The following is a 16064-nucleotide window of genomic DNA, read 5'->3' as shown; positions in this document are numbered from 1 at the left end:
AGTATTCCATTGTATGAATATGTCACAATTTGTTCATCCATTCTTCTATTAATGAATATTTGGGCTGTTCCCAGTTTGGGGCTTTTTTTATATAAAGCTGCTATAAACATATTCTACTAATCCTTTTTTGAACTTACATTTGGGATTGCTGGGTAAATGCTAAGTAAATGCTTAACTTTATAAGTAACTGCCCAACTGTATTCCAAAAGGACTGCACCATTTTGTATTCCCACCAGCAATGTAGGAAAATTCCAGTTGCTCCAATATTTGCTAAAATTTCGAGTTGTCAGTCCTTTTAAATTTTGGGCATTCTAGAAACATTGTAGTGATGTGTCATTGTAACTTTTCCTGATATCATTTGCATTTTCCTGATAACTAATGATGTTGCACTTTTTTTATATGCTTATTGACTACTGATACATCTTTCTATCTGAAGTGTCTGTTCAAGTCTTATGGCCATTTAAAAAAATTAGTTGTCTTTTTATTATTGAGTTGTAGGAATTGTCTTTATATTCTGCATACAAGTCCTTTGTCAGATATGTTTATTGCAAATATTTTTTCCCTGTCTGTGGCTTGCCTATTTCTTTTCTTAATATGCTTTAGATGAGCTAATATGTTTACTTTTGCTGAAGTCTATTTTATCCATTTTTAAAGGGCTTTCTGTGTTTTAAGAAATCTTTGACTACTCTCTGGTTGGAAGATATTATCCTATGTTTTCTCATAAGAGCTTTATAGTTTAGCTTTTAAACTAATTTCTGTATACAGTGTAAGCTGGGGGGGGTGTCAAAGTTATTATTTTCCCATATAGATGTACTATTATTCTAGCACCATTTATTGAAAAAACTATCCTTTCTCCATTGAATGGCTTTGAAATATCTGTAAAGTATCAACTGACCTCATAAGTGTAGGTCTCTTTCTAGACTCTCGATTTTGTTTCATTGATCTATTTATCTACTCTTAAACCAATATCACACTGTATTGATTACTGAAGCTACACAGTAAATATTGAAATCAGATCATATAAGTTCTCCAACTTTGTTCTTTTCATGTTATTTCGGCTGTTCTAGGTCTTACATATTCCCCAATAAATTTTAGAATCAACTTGTCAATTTCTATCAGAAAAGCAAAAAGCCCTAGATTTCACTTGGGGTTGCTTTAAAGTTATAAATCAGTCTGGGGAGACATCTTAATAGTATCAAATCTTCCAATCCATGAACATGGTATATCTCTCCATATATGTCAGCCTTCTTCAATTTCACTCAGCACTATGGTGTGGGGGTTGGTATATATATTTCACATATATTTTGTTAGATCTATCACTAATATTTTATGTTTTACAATAATATGTTAAATGGTTTAAAAAGCTTTTGTTTTCCAATTGTTCATTGCTAGTATATAAAAATACAATTCATTGTTTTGTATACAAATCTTGCATCTTGCACTTTAAGTTCAATTTCTGAAGATTCCTGGGGATTTTCTATGTACACAACCATGGCATTTGCAGGTAGCCACAGTTTTATTCTTCCTTTCCAATCTATATAATTTTATTTCTTTTACTTGCCTTGTTGCATTGGCTAAGACCTGTAGTACAATGTTAAAAAAAAAGTAGAAAGGACATCCTTGTCTATCTCCTATCTTCAGTGGAAAAGTGTTCAATATTTCACCATTAAGAATTATATTAGCTTTAGAGGGGTTTTCTTTTCTTTTGGTAAAAATCCCTTAGTATGTAAAAGAAAGTTCCCATCTGTCCCTAATCTGCTGAGGGTTTTTCTCATGCTTGAGTGTTGAATTTTATCAAATGGTTTTTTCAAAATTATTGAGATAACTATATGGCTTTTCTCCTTTACTTATTAATATGGTACATTACATTGATGGATTTTTGGATGTTAATCCAAACTGACATTCCTGGAATATACTATACACTTGATCATAATGTTATGCCTTCCTTATAAATGAGTTGGGAAATAGTCTCAACAGTTTGTGTCATAAGCTTTCTCCTCTTTCCTTCTTAAATATTTGGAAGAACTAACCAGTGAAATCATTTGGGACTGGAGTTCTCTACACCTGCAAGTTCTCAATTACAAATTCAGTTTTAAAAAAATAAGAATAGAACTATTTAAATTTTCTATTTTTGTGTATCTGTTTTGGTGTATTTTAAAGGAATTTGACCATTTCATATAAGTTTTCCAATGTATTAGCATTAAATGATTCATAATATGTTCTTTTAAAAATTATTTCCTTCCTACTATTTTTGTTAGGAGGGTGCTTAATTTGATGTTCTTTTTCTAGCTTATTGAGATGAAAGCTTAGTTCTTATTATTATTGCTACTGTTTTAAACAGTCAACATTATTTTATATTTACTCACATATTTACTTTTGCCAACGCCCTTCATATTTTCCTACAGTTACTTTCATCTGGGATCATTTTCTTTCACCTTGAAACTTTTCTTTTAGTATTTCTTATAGTAAGATAGGCTGGTAAAAATTCTCTCGTCTTTTACATATTTGAAAACCTTTTCATTTTTATCTTTGAAGGAAATTATCACCAGATACAGAATTCCAAGTTGGCAGGTTTTTTGTTTTGTATTGTTTTCCATTTAGCAGTTTAACAATATAATTCCTTTGTCTTCTGGCTTCCATTATTTCTGTTGGGCTGTCAAAAGTTGCTCCTTTGATGACAACGTGCCCCCACCCTCTACCCCAGATGCTTTCACAACTCTCTCTCTCTGATCTAAAGAACTAAAGGATGGAATTCAAAGCAACCACAGACACCAAAGAATAGTGAGGGAATTCCTTAAAGGAGATAGCCAGAAAGGGGGAATCCTAAATTCTGCTCAGCTAAAGATAAATGAACCAACCTAAGATTTGAACTGCTGGCTAAGAGGCAATATTCAGTTTTTATCCAATCAACTAATTGCCTGCTAAAACAGAAAGGTCAACACTTTTTGGAGGAACATAGTCAAATCAAGAGCCGGTACAACACAACTTTTCCAATGTCTAGGATACAATCCAAAATTCCTCAAATTCCTCAACAGAAATAACAATCAATAGAGACAGACCCTGAGATGACCCAGATATTGGAATTAGCAAACAAGGATTTTAAAGCAGTTATCATCACTATTATCAATGATGTAAAGTGAAAATTTATTTGGTGAATAAAGCAGCTCTCCATAAAGAAATAGAAATAATAAAAAAGAACCAAATGAAAATTTTAGAATAAAATATAATATCTGAAATTAAATATTCACCAGATAGGTTTAACAGGAACATGGAGACAACACAGCAAACAGTAAAACTGAAGACAGATCAATAGAATGTATCCAATTTAAAGAACAGATTGAAAAAAATCAATACAGCCTCAGGGACTTATTCAACAATATCAAATGGTCTAACATACCAGTAATTAAGACTCTCAGAAAAAAATAAGGAAAAAGTAATCACAAGACTTCCTAAACTTAGCAAAAGACAGAAATACAGATTCAAGAAGTTCAGCAAATCCCAAGCAAGATAAATGTGAAGCACATTCCTAGCAATATGATTGTCAAACTGCTGAAAACCAAAGATAAAGAGAGAATCTCGAAAACATTCAGAGAAAAGTGACACATTACATATACGAAAAGAACATTTCAAATGACCAGTGACCTCTTATCAGAGAATCTGGATTCCAGAAGGCAGAAGAATAACATCTTTAAAGTGTGGACCAAAATTACCTGTCAAACCAGAGCTCTGTAAACAGAGAAAACGTCCTTCAAAAATTAAGACAAAATAAAGACATTTTTAGATAAAAGAAAACTGAGCGAATTCATCACTAGCAGACATGCAATACAAGAAATGCAAAGGAAGTTCATAAGGCTGAAGGGAGATGATACTAAATGGAAGCTTAGATTTTCAGAAAGGAAAGAAGAGCATCAGAAATGGTAAATATCTGGGTAAATATAAAAGACAATTTTCCTTTTAATGTCTTGGAAATACAACTATTTAGGGCAAAAATTAAAACATTGTTTTGTAGGGTTTATAATTACATAGATGTAATACATGTGACAATTATAGCATAAAGGCAGGATAAGAGATGAGTGGAACCAAATTAATACATTTGAAATTGAAGCAATATTTTTTATAACCCAACCCAATGGGTTGGTTCTCCACAGGGGAAAATATACATAGCATATACTAGAAGCTATAATCTCTAAGGGGAGCTGAGCAGAAGCCAGGCTTGGGAGAGCAGGGAAATGATTTGAAAGGATTCACTAATATATCCCTTCAACCATAGACGTCTGGCTAAACCCGTGGTGAAACCTAAGCCTTACACAGGAGATTCTACTGGGAATAGAAGTACAGACAAAAGCCTTATTGTTTACGGAAGCCTATGAATCCAAACTAGCAACGGGAATTGCCAATAGCATTAGATCAAACAACAACAGGTCAAAATTCATGTTAGCACAATGAATAACTAGTACCTGTATTAGTCAGCTATTGCTGCAGCTATGCTACTGTGTTTGGGAGGTCCCCAGGTTCCATTATTCACTAGGAGGACTCACAGAACCCAGCATATAGTTGTACTCATTGCTATGATTTATTATAGTGAAAGGATGCAGAGCACAATTAGCAAAGTGAAAAGACACTTGAGGAGAAGTCCAGTGGAAACCATGTTTAAGCTTCTCAGAGTCCTCTCCCAGGAGTCACATAGGATGCACTTAATTACCCCAGCAAGAAGTTACGACAACACATGTGAACTGTTGTCAACCAGGGAAGCTCTAAGAGACTCAGCACCCACGGCTTTTATTGGGAGCTGGTCATATAGGCAACCTCTGCCTAGCACCTAGCAAAATCCCAGACTCCCAGAAGGAAAGCAGGTGTTCAGCATAAACCATATTGTTTGCACAGTTTAGGCACAATTGATCATTCTTATCAGTTAATGGTAGCCACAGTTCCAAAATCTAAGTTCCCAAAAGCCAGCCAAGGGCCAACCTGGCAAGCAGGCCTTTTCAAGGATAGCAGTTTAGGCCTGCTATGTTAACTCTTTTCTGTACAACTACCTAACAAAGAACTGTAAGAGTCTCAGTATGTTATAACAATAAACATTAATTTTTGCTTGGTGGTGCTAGGCTAGACTTCAGGCTTTGTACTGGGTTCAAGTCTGTTCACAGATCTTCATAATTCCAGGAACTGTGGCTTCTGCAGTCATGTTCTTCTCACGTCAGGTGGCAGAAATACAAGAGAGCAAGCTAAATCATGCAAACAATTTTAAGGTCTCTGCTTACATCACACCTCTTAACATTTCATTTGCTAAAGTCAGTCATATAGCTAAGATCAACATTAGTGAGGTGAGAAAATATACATCTACTCTAATAGGGAGAAAAACCACATGGCAAAGGGTATGAATGTACAGATCCCTTACAGAGGTTTTAAATAATTGGGAAAAATAATCCAATCTACCACAGTGCCCTAGGGATCTCACCAAACTCAGAGGGCAAACGAGGTTGGAAGCATCATCTTACCACTTTTGAAAATGATATTTCTTAGTTTGTTCATTAGTTTATTCCCACACCTATGCCCAAAGGAGCCTTAAAGCAGACAAGAAAGAACATGGAATTTTAGCAATATCCTATGCAAGTTCTTTAGCAACATAATAATAAAATTAATAATAGCTAACATTAATGAGTGCTTACTATATGTCAAGAGTGTTACATGCATGATTTCATTTAGTCCTTGGTTGATGTCATTATTTTTCCCATTTTAGATATGAGGGAACAGAGGCCTAGAGACTTGCCCAAGGTCCTAAAGCTTATAAGTGGTGAAGCCAGGATTTGAATCCAGGCAGCCTAGATCTGGAGCTTGTGCTTTTAACCAGTAGGATATTTTAAATGGAATGCTTGGGCATATATGCTAGATTACAATGCTTCAATATTGGAGTGTAAAAGTGTGCCAGAAACATGGAAGCACCACCAAATTTTCACATGATTCACATGGGCTCGGGGAACTAAGATTTAATATGTTAAGAAAAGAAAATTTTTATCTTACTCAACTAAAATACTAAGAAAACTTGACTTTTTCCTCACAGCAACAGGTCAATATACCACATAGTTCAACCGTTTAATTTCAATCTTATTTAAATTCAAATATTCCTTGACTTTGAAGAACTGCTAATGAATACATTTCATTGATCAAAATAATTTTCAAAGCTTCTAAGCCAGCTTGCCTTTCTACTTTCTAGACTAGATAAAGTATCTGCTACACATACCATCTCCTATGATTCTGTAAAGGCCATGTTTTTTCAGTCAAGAAAAATGATCACAAAAATCTTCCATTTTCACTAAACAAGTATATTCAAGACTGTGTTCAATAAACAATTTAACAACTAAGAAGTTTTTCCTTTATGAAGCAAGAATTCTGTAATGCAAATATACTTCTATCACATCCAGAGTTGCTAGTCCCTCCCTTTATGGTTATGGGGGGGGGTGCATTTTAATTACAGACATTCACTTCTCTTCAATTGTCTTCTGAGCTTAATGAACAATGAAAGTACCGTACTACTTATCAGAAATCACTAAGAATCGAACGTCGAAAGGCATGTTCCTGCAATAAGCAATGGTCTGCTAAGTGTCTCATTTGAAGATGAGTAAATGCTGCTGTAGGAATTAAGTCTAGGGTCTGTCTGACAGAATAGATTAAGAACCCATTGTAGGGAATTCAGAGGGTTACCAATAACACAAAACGTTATCTAGATGTACTCAGCCTGTAAAAAACACGATATATAAGAGAGAACACTTCTATCTTCAAAAAACGCAATTACCTAAAACAGACTAAAGGTTGAAAATGAAAAGAAAAAAAAAGGACATTAACAAATGTCAACTAGTCAAAAATAAGTTTGAAAAAGTGAAGTGTGATACCTTAGTCCAAACATGAAAAATGAGGAGATACACACTGTATTTTTCCATAATGCCCAGGGCATTTGGAACTAAGGAACAGTTACTCAGAGAAAGAGGAAGGTGCTTAGTTCAACTGTTTTGGTTTTTAATAATTCCTCACTTTCTCTGCTGGTTTTTCAAGTGTTTTGCCACTTATCTAAAAAATATGATGACACTGGCTTGTGAGAAATACAAAATCAGGAGCTCTAAATGGATTTATGAGATTCTTCAGAAGAGAGAACAATGATACAATGGAAAGCAGGAACTGCTGGCAGATTTCCATTTAAAGTAAAGCCAAATTTCAAATATTTTAATGGAAAAAGAGTCATACACACCTCTTTAATTTCGTAAGTATAAATTATTTATCATATCAAATTATCCATATAATCTAATTTTAACAAATAAATTTTTCCCATGAGAAATATTTCAATATTCATAGAGTGATTTTTTTCTCTTTTTAAAAAACTAATTTTTATATGTGTTGGGTCCTTGTTGCTGTGCTTGGGCTTTCTCTAGTTGCGGCGAGCGGGGGCTACTCTTCATTGCGGTGAGTCGGCTTCTCACTGCGGTGGCTTCTCTTGTTGCAGAGCATGGGCTCTAGGAGCATGGGCTCAGTAGTTGTGGCTTGCAGGCTCTAGAGCGTAGGCCCAGTAGTTGTGGCACACGGGCTTAGTTGCTCCGCGGCATGTGGGATCTTCCTGGACCAGGGCTTGAACCCATGTCCCCTGCATTGGCAGGCAGATTCTTAACCACTGAGCTACCTTCATAGAATGATGTTTAATAAAATTAAAATTTCACCCTTAAGAATATTAGTTACTATATGAATCCTGTGTGGACTCAAGACTAAATGGCCTACGCTATTTTCAGTTATCACGTTAGGCCTTATACTCTACGATTTACTGTTAATGAAGATTTGAAAAAAATAAAAGAAGTAATTTCTTAACATAAACTCAACTTCAATATAATTAACAAAGTAATATTTATTCATAAAAATCAGTGAAAAATTTAATATGGATGAGAAGTCTTTCTTTTAAGGGGTAACAATTTTCAGAAAAATTCCCAAATAAGGTAAGGTATTCCTCCCAAGATATCACAGCCAAAACCTAAGCATAGGAAAGTCCCTTAGAGGACATCCAGGGCAAACTCCTACCCGTCTTGGAGAAATTCCTGCCACAGCATTTATAACAAGTAGCTTTCCAGAGTCTGCATGAATGGTTCCAATGATTGAAAGGTAGGGTTTATTATCCATGGCCCAGCCTGTGCTATTGCAGGTGAGCTCTGATTGTGGAAAAGTTCTTCTTGTTGATGAGTAGAAATCTATATTCTTAAATTTTCAATCCACTGAGTATAGTTCTAGCATCCACAAGAACCTCAAATTCCAATTCTTCTGTTCCCTAATTGGAAGTAGCTGAGAACAGCATGGCAAGTCCCATCACTCTGTGACTTGCAGGGGAAGAGGAGGAGGATGGTGGAGACAAGTGACAGAGCAATGAAAAAGGAGATGGAAGACAACCAAACATTTGGTTCACAAGGATATTTTATGTCAGATTCAGTGCCAAACAGAATCCAAGACTACAAAAGACAATGTGCATATGCATGTGTATGTATGGATTTGTGTTTGTATATATGTGAGTATACAGTAGATGCATGTATGTAATACGTGTAATGTATGTTTATACATGTGTGAGTATATATACATGTGTGTATGTATATGTGTGTGAGTATGTGTACGTATGTGTGCGTGTGCACATGTATATGTGTGTATAAAATGCCAAGTCAGCTAACAGGAAATGCAAACATTGGGTTTTTAGGATATTTTTAACAAGAATATAAAATACACACATCTGCTAAGCACTGCAGGAGTTGTTAACAGACTAGAGAGGATGAAAGGGAGTCAATAAACCTATGTTTATATTATGGTAAAAATATGGTTATTTCAAAATATCTGAATAATTAAATGTCAAGCTTATTATCTAGACATTTGCTATCAAGTAGACAAAGAAGTTCCCAATGAGTAAATAAAAATCAACCAGATCACTCTACTGGGTCTCTTTCTGCAAATTTCTGACAGGATTCTTAGCATGGCACGGAGTGGGCCAGCCACGCTGCACCTTCCTGGCTGGGGGTCAGGATTTACCCTCTCAGTTCCTTTCTCCACTTGCCCGTCTCTAGGCCTTGGAGAAAGGCAGCAACTCCTCACAAGAAGTCTGGGCTCTCTGGAGGTAAATACAGCCCCCACTGGCAGCATGTTCAATCATTAAAGAAGAGCGAAAATATGCTGATTAGATCTCAAGACAAGAAAGAGAACAAACATACAGACAATTTTTCCTCAAACACAGAAATGAAAGAAAAAAAAGGGTTTGGGTAAATTGTCAGGATATCAATTTAGCAGAACACAATCTAGAATTAATCAAAATGTTACTAAATTTTATTCACCAAAAATGATAAAACTATATTCAGATCTAATAAGGTAAAATAATAAAACTATACAAACAGTTTTAGCTACCATAAAATTGGAAACGACTAACTGGATAATTTAGTAAGTCTTTTTCTAGGTAATACATAAACCCATTCCAAATTGTGTAGCCTGGTAAAATACAAAAATTATTCATCGTGACTCATTAGGCAAAACTGGCACACCACCTGTCTTTGTAAATAAAGTTTCACTGGAACATGGCCATGCTCATTCATTTGTTGCCTATGCCTATTTTCATGCTATAACATCAGAGTTGAGAAGCTGTGACAAAGACTATTACGGCCCACAAAGCCTAAAATATGTACTATCTGTTCCTTTACAGGAAAAATTTGCAGACTCCTGCCCTATATAATCATGGATCCTAAAATAAGCATGTAGGCCACATTGCTAAATCATGATAGTTTCAAGGGAGGAAAGAACTTTACTGTCTTTATCATGCAGGTCTCCTTTGTTACAAACCATTAAAGACCAACAATAAAAAAGAGTTGCAAAAGAATGTTCCAAGTGTTGTGAAGGTATTTTACAGTTTGGAGAAATGGAACAATTGGTTCTTCCTACTTGTTTTGTTGGTTCTTCCTACCTGTTTTCCTTCCTCTTCATCTGAAGAGTTCCTGACATGGATACTTCTGCTGGGTTGGTAACCTTTCAGCTTTTCTTGACCGGACCAGTTGTTCTTTTGATCTGTTGTACTTTCCTCATCACTTCCTGGGTTATTTTTCCATTCTTTCATCATTTCTAGCACATTGGTTGGTCTCGCCGAAGAAAGTATATTGCCCTAATGTTAACAATGAATTTTTGGTGTTATAAACAGTTTAGAAAACGGAAGACTCTTACATATTTTAGTAATATAGTCTCACAAATTCAGTAAGTCACATGGAAAAATTATAACGCTGAATAAATAGCAAAACTTTGGATGCCCTTTTGAGCATACTCCTTGTACTGGCACGTCTCAGACCTCTTCACTAATACTTTTACAATATGCCAAAATTTAGGGATGGGAGAATATTCTGGTTTAAAAGAATAGTGCAGCATGCTTGTGTGAAAGAACCACTACATAGGGCAAGTTCCTGGAATCCAAAGACCCCCTTACAGTGCCGTTCCTAGAAAATTAATAGGGAAGCTGAAAGAATGAAAGAAGTTGCCCAAAGTCTACTGGGTAAGCCTATATAACATCAAAATGTTTAGGTAAAAAATCTAAATTCAGTTGATTAGTCCGGTGCCGTGTCCAAGAATATAGATGTTTGACTTGAAAGCTCTTGGTTGACTGGAAGATTTCGATATAATGTGGTCATTTGATTATAATGGATTCCGTGCACTGTTTTAACCCCAGATGTGGCTATACCATATTAAATTGACCATTTTATATTAACTATATTTTTCTCAAATATAATATTCCATTTAATGCCAAGAAATGCATGAATGCATTCTTAAATGCTAGACTAGGTATGCCTTAAATAGTTTTGCTCCTAACTCAGACTAGTAGAGAAAGTTTGGACAAGAAGTTTGGATCACATTTAGATTAAAACAGGACGTTTAGGTGTGGGAACAACTATGGAGTGATCTAAGTTAATTTGATATGTGGGTGGATTGAAGCATTACGCAACAGTGATACAGAATAGTATGAGGCCAGGCATCTTAAGGGCAGCCATCTGAGTACACTGTTGAGGATTTGTAGAGTTCAATATATTCGTGATTAAAGACACAGACAAATATTAAGCATGGAATAGTAATAATTAAATGAGGATCGTTATGCTATTCGTTCCCTGTGGTTCTTCTACGTCATCCTGTTTTAAGAAGGTCTATATTCTTACTACTTTTATAGCATCCTACTTTTGGTTGCACTTCTGCAGCCTCTACCCATTTACTCCCAGAATGCCTTTACTATGCCTTCTGCCAACCCGTAGCCTACATTTCCGTCAAGGCTCAAGTTGACAGTCATCTCCGTCAAGTATCCCAGAACTTCCAAAGATGTTGTCAACTTAAATGAAGCACAGTTGAAGTCTCAGAGAGCAAAAAGTAGTTGAAATTGTTTAGAACAGCAGATAGTCTCAGAGCTCTCATCTGAATGAGTTCTGATCTTCAGGGCTCTGTCAACAGCTCTGCTTGACCCCAGTGATTCATCTAGCCTCTATTATAACTTCCTGGCTTCATCATGACCTTGAACACTAACCCACAGTGTCCAGGCTCCTGGAATACTAGTACACACAACTTTGCCTCAACTTAATTCTTTCATTAGAAAACAGAGACAATCTGACATCTATGTCTGTAATCCCGGTCCTCAATTGCTCTTCCCTGATAAACTCTCTACAAGTTAACTCTTTGGATCTAGAGTCATTTCTTCCAGGCACATGGTAGAACTTTGCTTCTCCACCTCTTTTGGAACATGATGATATGACTTGTTTTGACCAGTAAAATGTGATTTGAAATAGTGTGTATCACTTCTGGGTAGAAACTTGAAGAAAGAGCGTGTAATTTACATGTTCTCAATTTCTGCCTTAGTAACTATAGAAGCACAGAGATGGAGCCTCCATCAGCCTGGGTCCCTGAGTGAAGACAAAGTAAAACAGAGCTTGCTCCCCTCCTCCCAGCCAATGTGCAATGGAAGGCATAAACAGCACTGAGATCTGGGGGTCACCTGTTACCACAGCATAATCTAGCCTGTCCTGATATAGACAGAAGATTAAATATTTACACTCTGTAAGTCACCTCCAAAAAGCTTTATAAAGAGTGAGCCCACTATATAATCAGCATACCCAACAAAGTTGTAATTACTACACAAATCATATGCAATCAGTACCATGTGATAGCCAATTTATGTAGGCAGTCTTTGCTTTGCACAGTCTTGATATGCATGAATTTTACTCATCATGACTTAAATAATATCAGTCCCTCAGCAACACAGTTCAAATTTCAGTCACCATGGTACATTAACTATAATTGCATAAAGTTCAAACTTCACTGCTAGCTCTTCAATCCACGATCACCAGGTAAATTACAGATCTGCATCACAATCAGTGACCAATCACATCACTTCTTTCACAGTCTGTTGGTGATTGGACACTGTGCATCTGCTATTCAGTTCACACACAGACAGCAATGTGTGCAGTTGTGCTGACTCCTTGTCTCGCAGGGAATTTGCCAACAAAAATGAAACTGCAACAAAGAAATTAAAAGTGATAATACTGGGAGTAAAATTTGAATCAAATGTAAATGGAGTAATAGAAGAAATAGCTGACCATGGGAATGCTGCCACTGCCACTGTGAGAATCTAGATGCGCAACCAAAGGAACTTAGTGAAGGCAAACTTATCAACATAAATGAGGAAGGATGAAGATGCTTCAGGGAAAATGCCACCCACAAAAAAACTTGACATTTAAAGAATTTTCAGAGATATTCAAGACATTGAAAAGACAAAGGATACAACGTTAGAAGTTGATCCAAACTTGTAAAACAGTATGACAATTCACCAAGGCATAAAAAAGATGCTCCCCTCTGTATGATAAGAAGAAGGCAAGCACTGTTTAAACTAATCTTGATAAGTTTTTAACCCCAAAATAAGATACTTTAACTCTCAATATTTCTCTCAATATTAAATTACAGCGCCAAAAATTTAGCTTTACTTTTATTTCATTCTCTCTCTGTATTTAGAACCAACAGTTAGGGAGTTTTTAATGTTTAACAAAAAATTTTAAAGGGCATGGAAAAATCACAATTTTTCCCATTGATTATTAAAATCATTTTGCACAGCTTCAGTCTGCACTATTTTTATGGTTCTGCACTCCTGTGCAAAGCAAGGATTACCTGTACTATCTTGAATCTGCATTTCTAGACAGCTTTCAAGTGCTTGGTTCACATATATCAATATATACACACAAAAGCATGGTGACTGACACGCTACAAATGACTCTATTTCTTATTGCAAAGAGACTGGGGAGAAGAGCAAAAGATCTAGAATAGGGTCATTATCCCATCAAAAACACTCTACCATTTATAAATTTTTAACTATTTGCTTCCTATATTCCCTTGTGATATCAAACAGGGCACAAATGTTGGTATAGATTCCAGACTTTCCCTCTTGTCTGAAGTCCAGCCAGTAACTTACCAGACTAGCCCCTTCTTGCCTGCTAACAGTTGGAGGAAGAATTGCATCAGATACTTGGACTGACCAATGAATAAGTGGCCCAGAGCTGTGTGTCATGAGCCTTCTAGGCTCAAGAGAAATTACACATGAACCAACCAAAGAAAAATGGGTGGAACTGTTAGGGCAGACACTGGAGATTGTGGAGACACCTCACCACCAGAACAGTAACCTCTGAACTCCCTTTACTGGCTGTGTTAAGAGGGGTCACACCCTGAACTCATCAACCATGAAGCAGCAAATGGCAAGAAGGCAGCAGTAATAGGCTGATAATCTGAGGCTATCATAAGTAGAAAACAAACCTTTTTGTTAATAAATTTCCACTTGTTTAACTAACAGTTTGAGATGACTTCATTTTGAAAAACTGGAAAAATGAACACTCACAGAGGAGAAGCATTGGTCAAATACTAAGATTTGGATTTAATCTTAGTAGACAGGTCCTGCAAATAGGAACCCAAACATATATCCTCATCTAACAAAATTTGCCTTTTCAAGGACAGTGCCTATCAGTATTCTGTAAACAATAAGTCTTTTACAAGTATTTTTTAATGAATGAATGAATGATATGTATGAGTTGGGGTAAGATAGTATAAAACATAAAATCAGCAAAGCGAAAAGGAAACATTCTGGGTCTTTAACTTACGGTCATCATTTTCTACTTTTCGTAAGTAGCTAGAACTCTTTATTTTGTAATGTTCTGAGGAATAAATTTTTTTAATTAGAAAAATTTTTTATATCTTTATAAAAAAGATATAAAAGGATGCTCAACTTCACAAAATTAATAAAATCCAAATCAAAAACAATGAGTTGGCAATTTTCACCTAATAGATGGACATAAATTTAAGTTTGATAAAACTGTGTTGGTGAGGGTATGGGGAAACAGGCTCTCTCATTTACTTGCTTTTTATGGGAGGATAAATCGGCCATAAACTATCAAAATATGTAATGCACATTCTCACAAACCAGTAATTCAACTTTTAAGAATATATTTTATAGATATGCTGACACAGTATGCAAACATATACTTACAAGAACATTTGTTGCACCATTGTTTGTAACAGAAAAGACCTGAAACAATTTAAATATTCCATATTCATAGGGGCAAAATAATAGTGTACCCATAGTTTTGGATACAATACTGTTTTTCAAAAAAATAAGTGTATCTTCCCAAAATACATTAGATGAAAAAGAATAGTTTGCATAATATAAACCCATTTGTGAAAAGTGAATAATAAAAATGTTCAGAATGTATTTGAAAGAATACATAAGAGACTTAACAATGGTTATCTTTAGTAACTGGGAATGAGGGAATAGAGGGAGAAAGTTATTTTTCCTGCCTTGTTTACCATTTAAATCATTTACTAAGGGTAATGGCAACTATTATATGACTAAAAATTAATATAAACTATGTAGGAAAAGAAATAATGTAAGTTGCAGATACTCACAAAGGACTGATAGCACCCAGTAAGATCACCAAACATGCTCTCATGGGTCTCAGTGAGGCCAAGGCAGCAGCATAGAAAGGTAGTAAGGGCTGCTGAAGTAAGCAACTCTGCACCACTTTAAAATTTTTCCTAACAAAGGCATCTCAGTGATTTAGCTTTCAAAAGTATAGCAAATAATGAGAATAGAGAAAATTGGTGTTGATAGTCTTATTTTTTAAGAGGAAACAAACTGAGAAATTTAGTAATTTACCCTTATTCCAGAAGTGCATTTCCATTGTCTGCTAAGAATTTCTAGGTAGAGGTGCTGCTGAGCCTTCAATACTGTAATGTATATTTGAAAACTGCTCAAAGAGTTTTTCCCACCACAAGAAAAAAAATTTAAACTATGTGAGGTGATGGATATAGTAACTAAATTTATTGTGGTAATCATTTCACAATATACACATATATTAAATCACTATGTTACACATCTTAAATTTATACAATGTTATATGTCAAATTATGTCTCAATAAAGCTGGAAAAATAAAAACAAAATATATTCCAAACCAACATTCTTAAAATGGTTATGTGTACACCTCGCTGTACACCAAGAACGAAGACTTCCTAAGGGCTGTATGGGCAGGGATGGTTTGCAGGGAGTCAATTTCAAGACCCTCAATTTCCAATGACCTACTCTTTTTCAAAAGTCACCTGCTTGAGCAAGGATCTGCAGTAATTCTTTCCATGTTCTTTTCTTAAGTCAGCTTCTTACAATGCTTGTTATTGTACATATATTTATTTGTGTGTGTGTGTGAGAGACAAAAGGCTCATATCTAGAATATACAACAAACTTCTACAAATCAATCAATAAAAAAAAAACTAATAGAAGAATGGAGGAGAGACTTGAACAGACATTTCACAAAAGAAGATATCCAGAAGGCCAATAAGGATAAGTAAAGTAAAAGTGACCAATTTCATTTGTCATTCAGGAAACGCAGATTAAAACCGGACTTGAGGATATGGGGAGGGGGAAGGGTGAGCTGTGACAAAGCGAGAGAGAGGAATGGACATATATACACTACCAAACGTAAGGTAGATAGCTAGTGGGAAGCAGCCA

At 35.5% G+C, this 16064-nt stretch overlaps 1 protein-coding gene across 2 annotated transcripts in view; it reads right to left on the bottom strand.

The window, feature by feature from the left end:
* The window catches only part of STK33 (serine/threonine kinase 33), an 89752-nt gene that overhangs the window by 18931 nt on the left and 54757 nt on the right, over nt 1-16064 (bottom strand). For both annotated transcript variants that reach the window (XM_027115462.1, XM_027115463.1), the window contains one exon: nt 9965-10159. In XM_027115462.1, coding sequence (XP_026971263.1) covers nt 9965-10159 — 195 coding nt within the window. The remainder of the gene's footprint in view (nt 1-9964; nt 10160-16064) is intronic.

This window comes from Aethalodelphis obliquidens, unplaced genomic scaffold (assembly GCF_003676395.1).
Source record: "Aethalodelphis obliquidens isolate GAN/ISIS:26980383/991018 unplaced genomic scaffold, ASM367639v1 scaffold14, whole genome shotgun sequence".
Lineage (NCBI taxonomy): Eukaryota > Metazoa > Chordata > Mammalia > Artiodactyla > Delphinidae > Aethalodelphis > Aethalodelphis obliquidens.
Note: the sequence above shows the minus strand (reverse complement) of the source record. Positions and strands in the feature narration are given on the sequence as shown.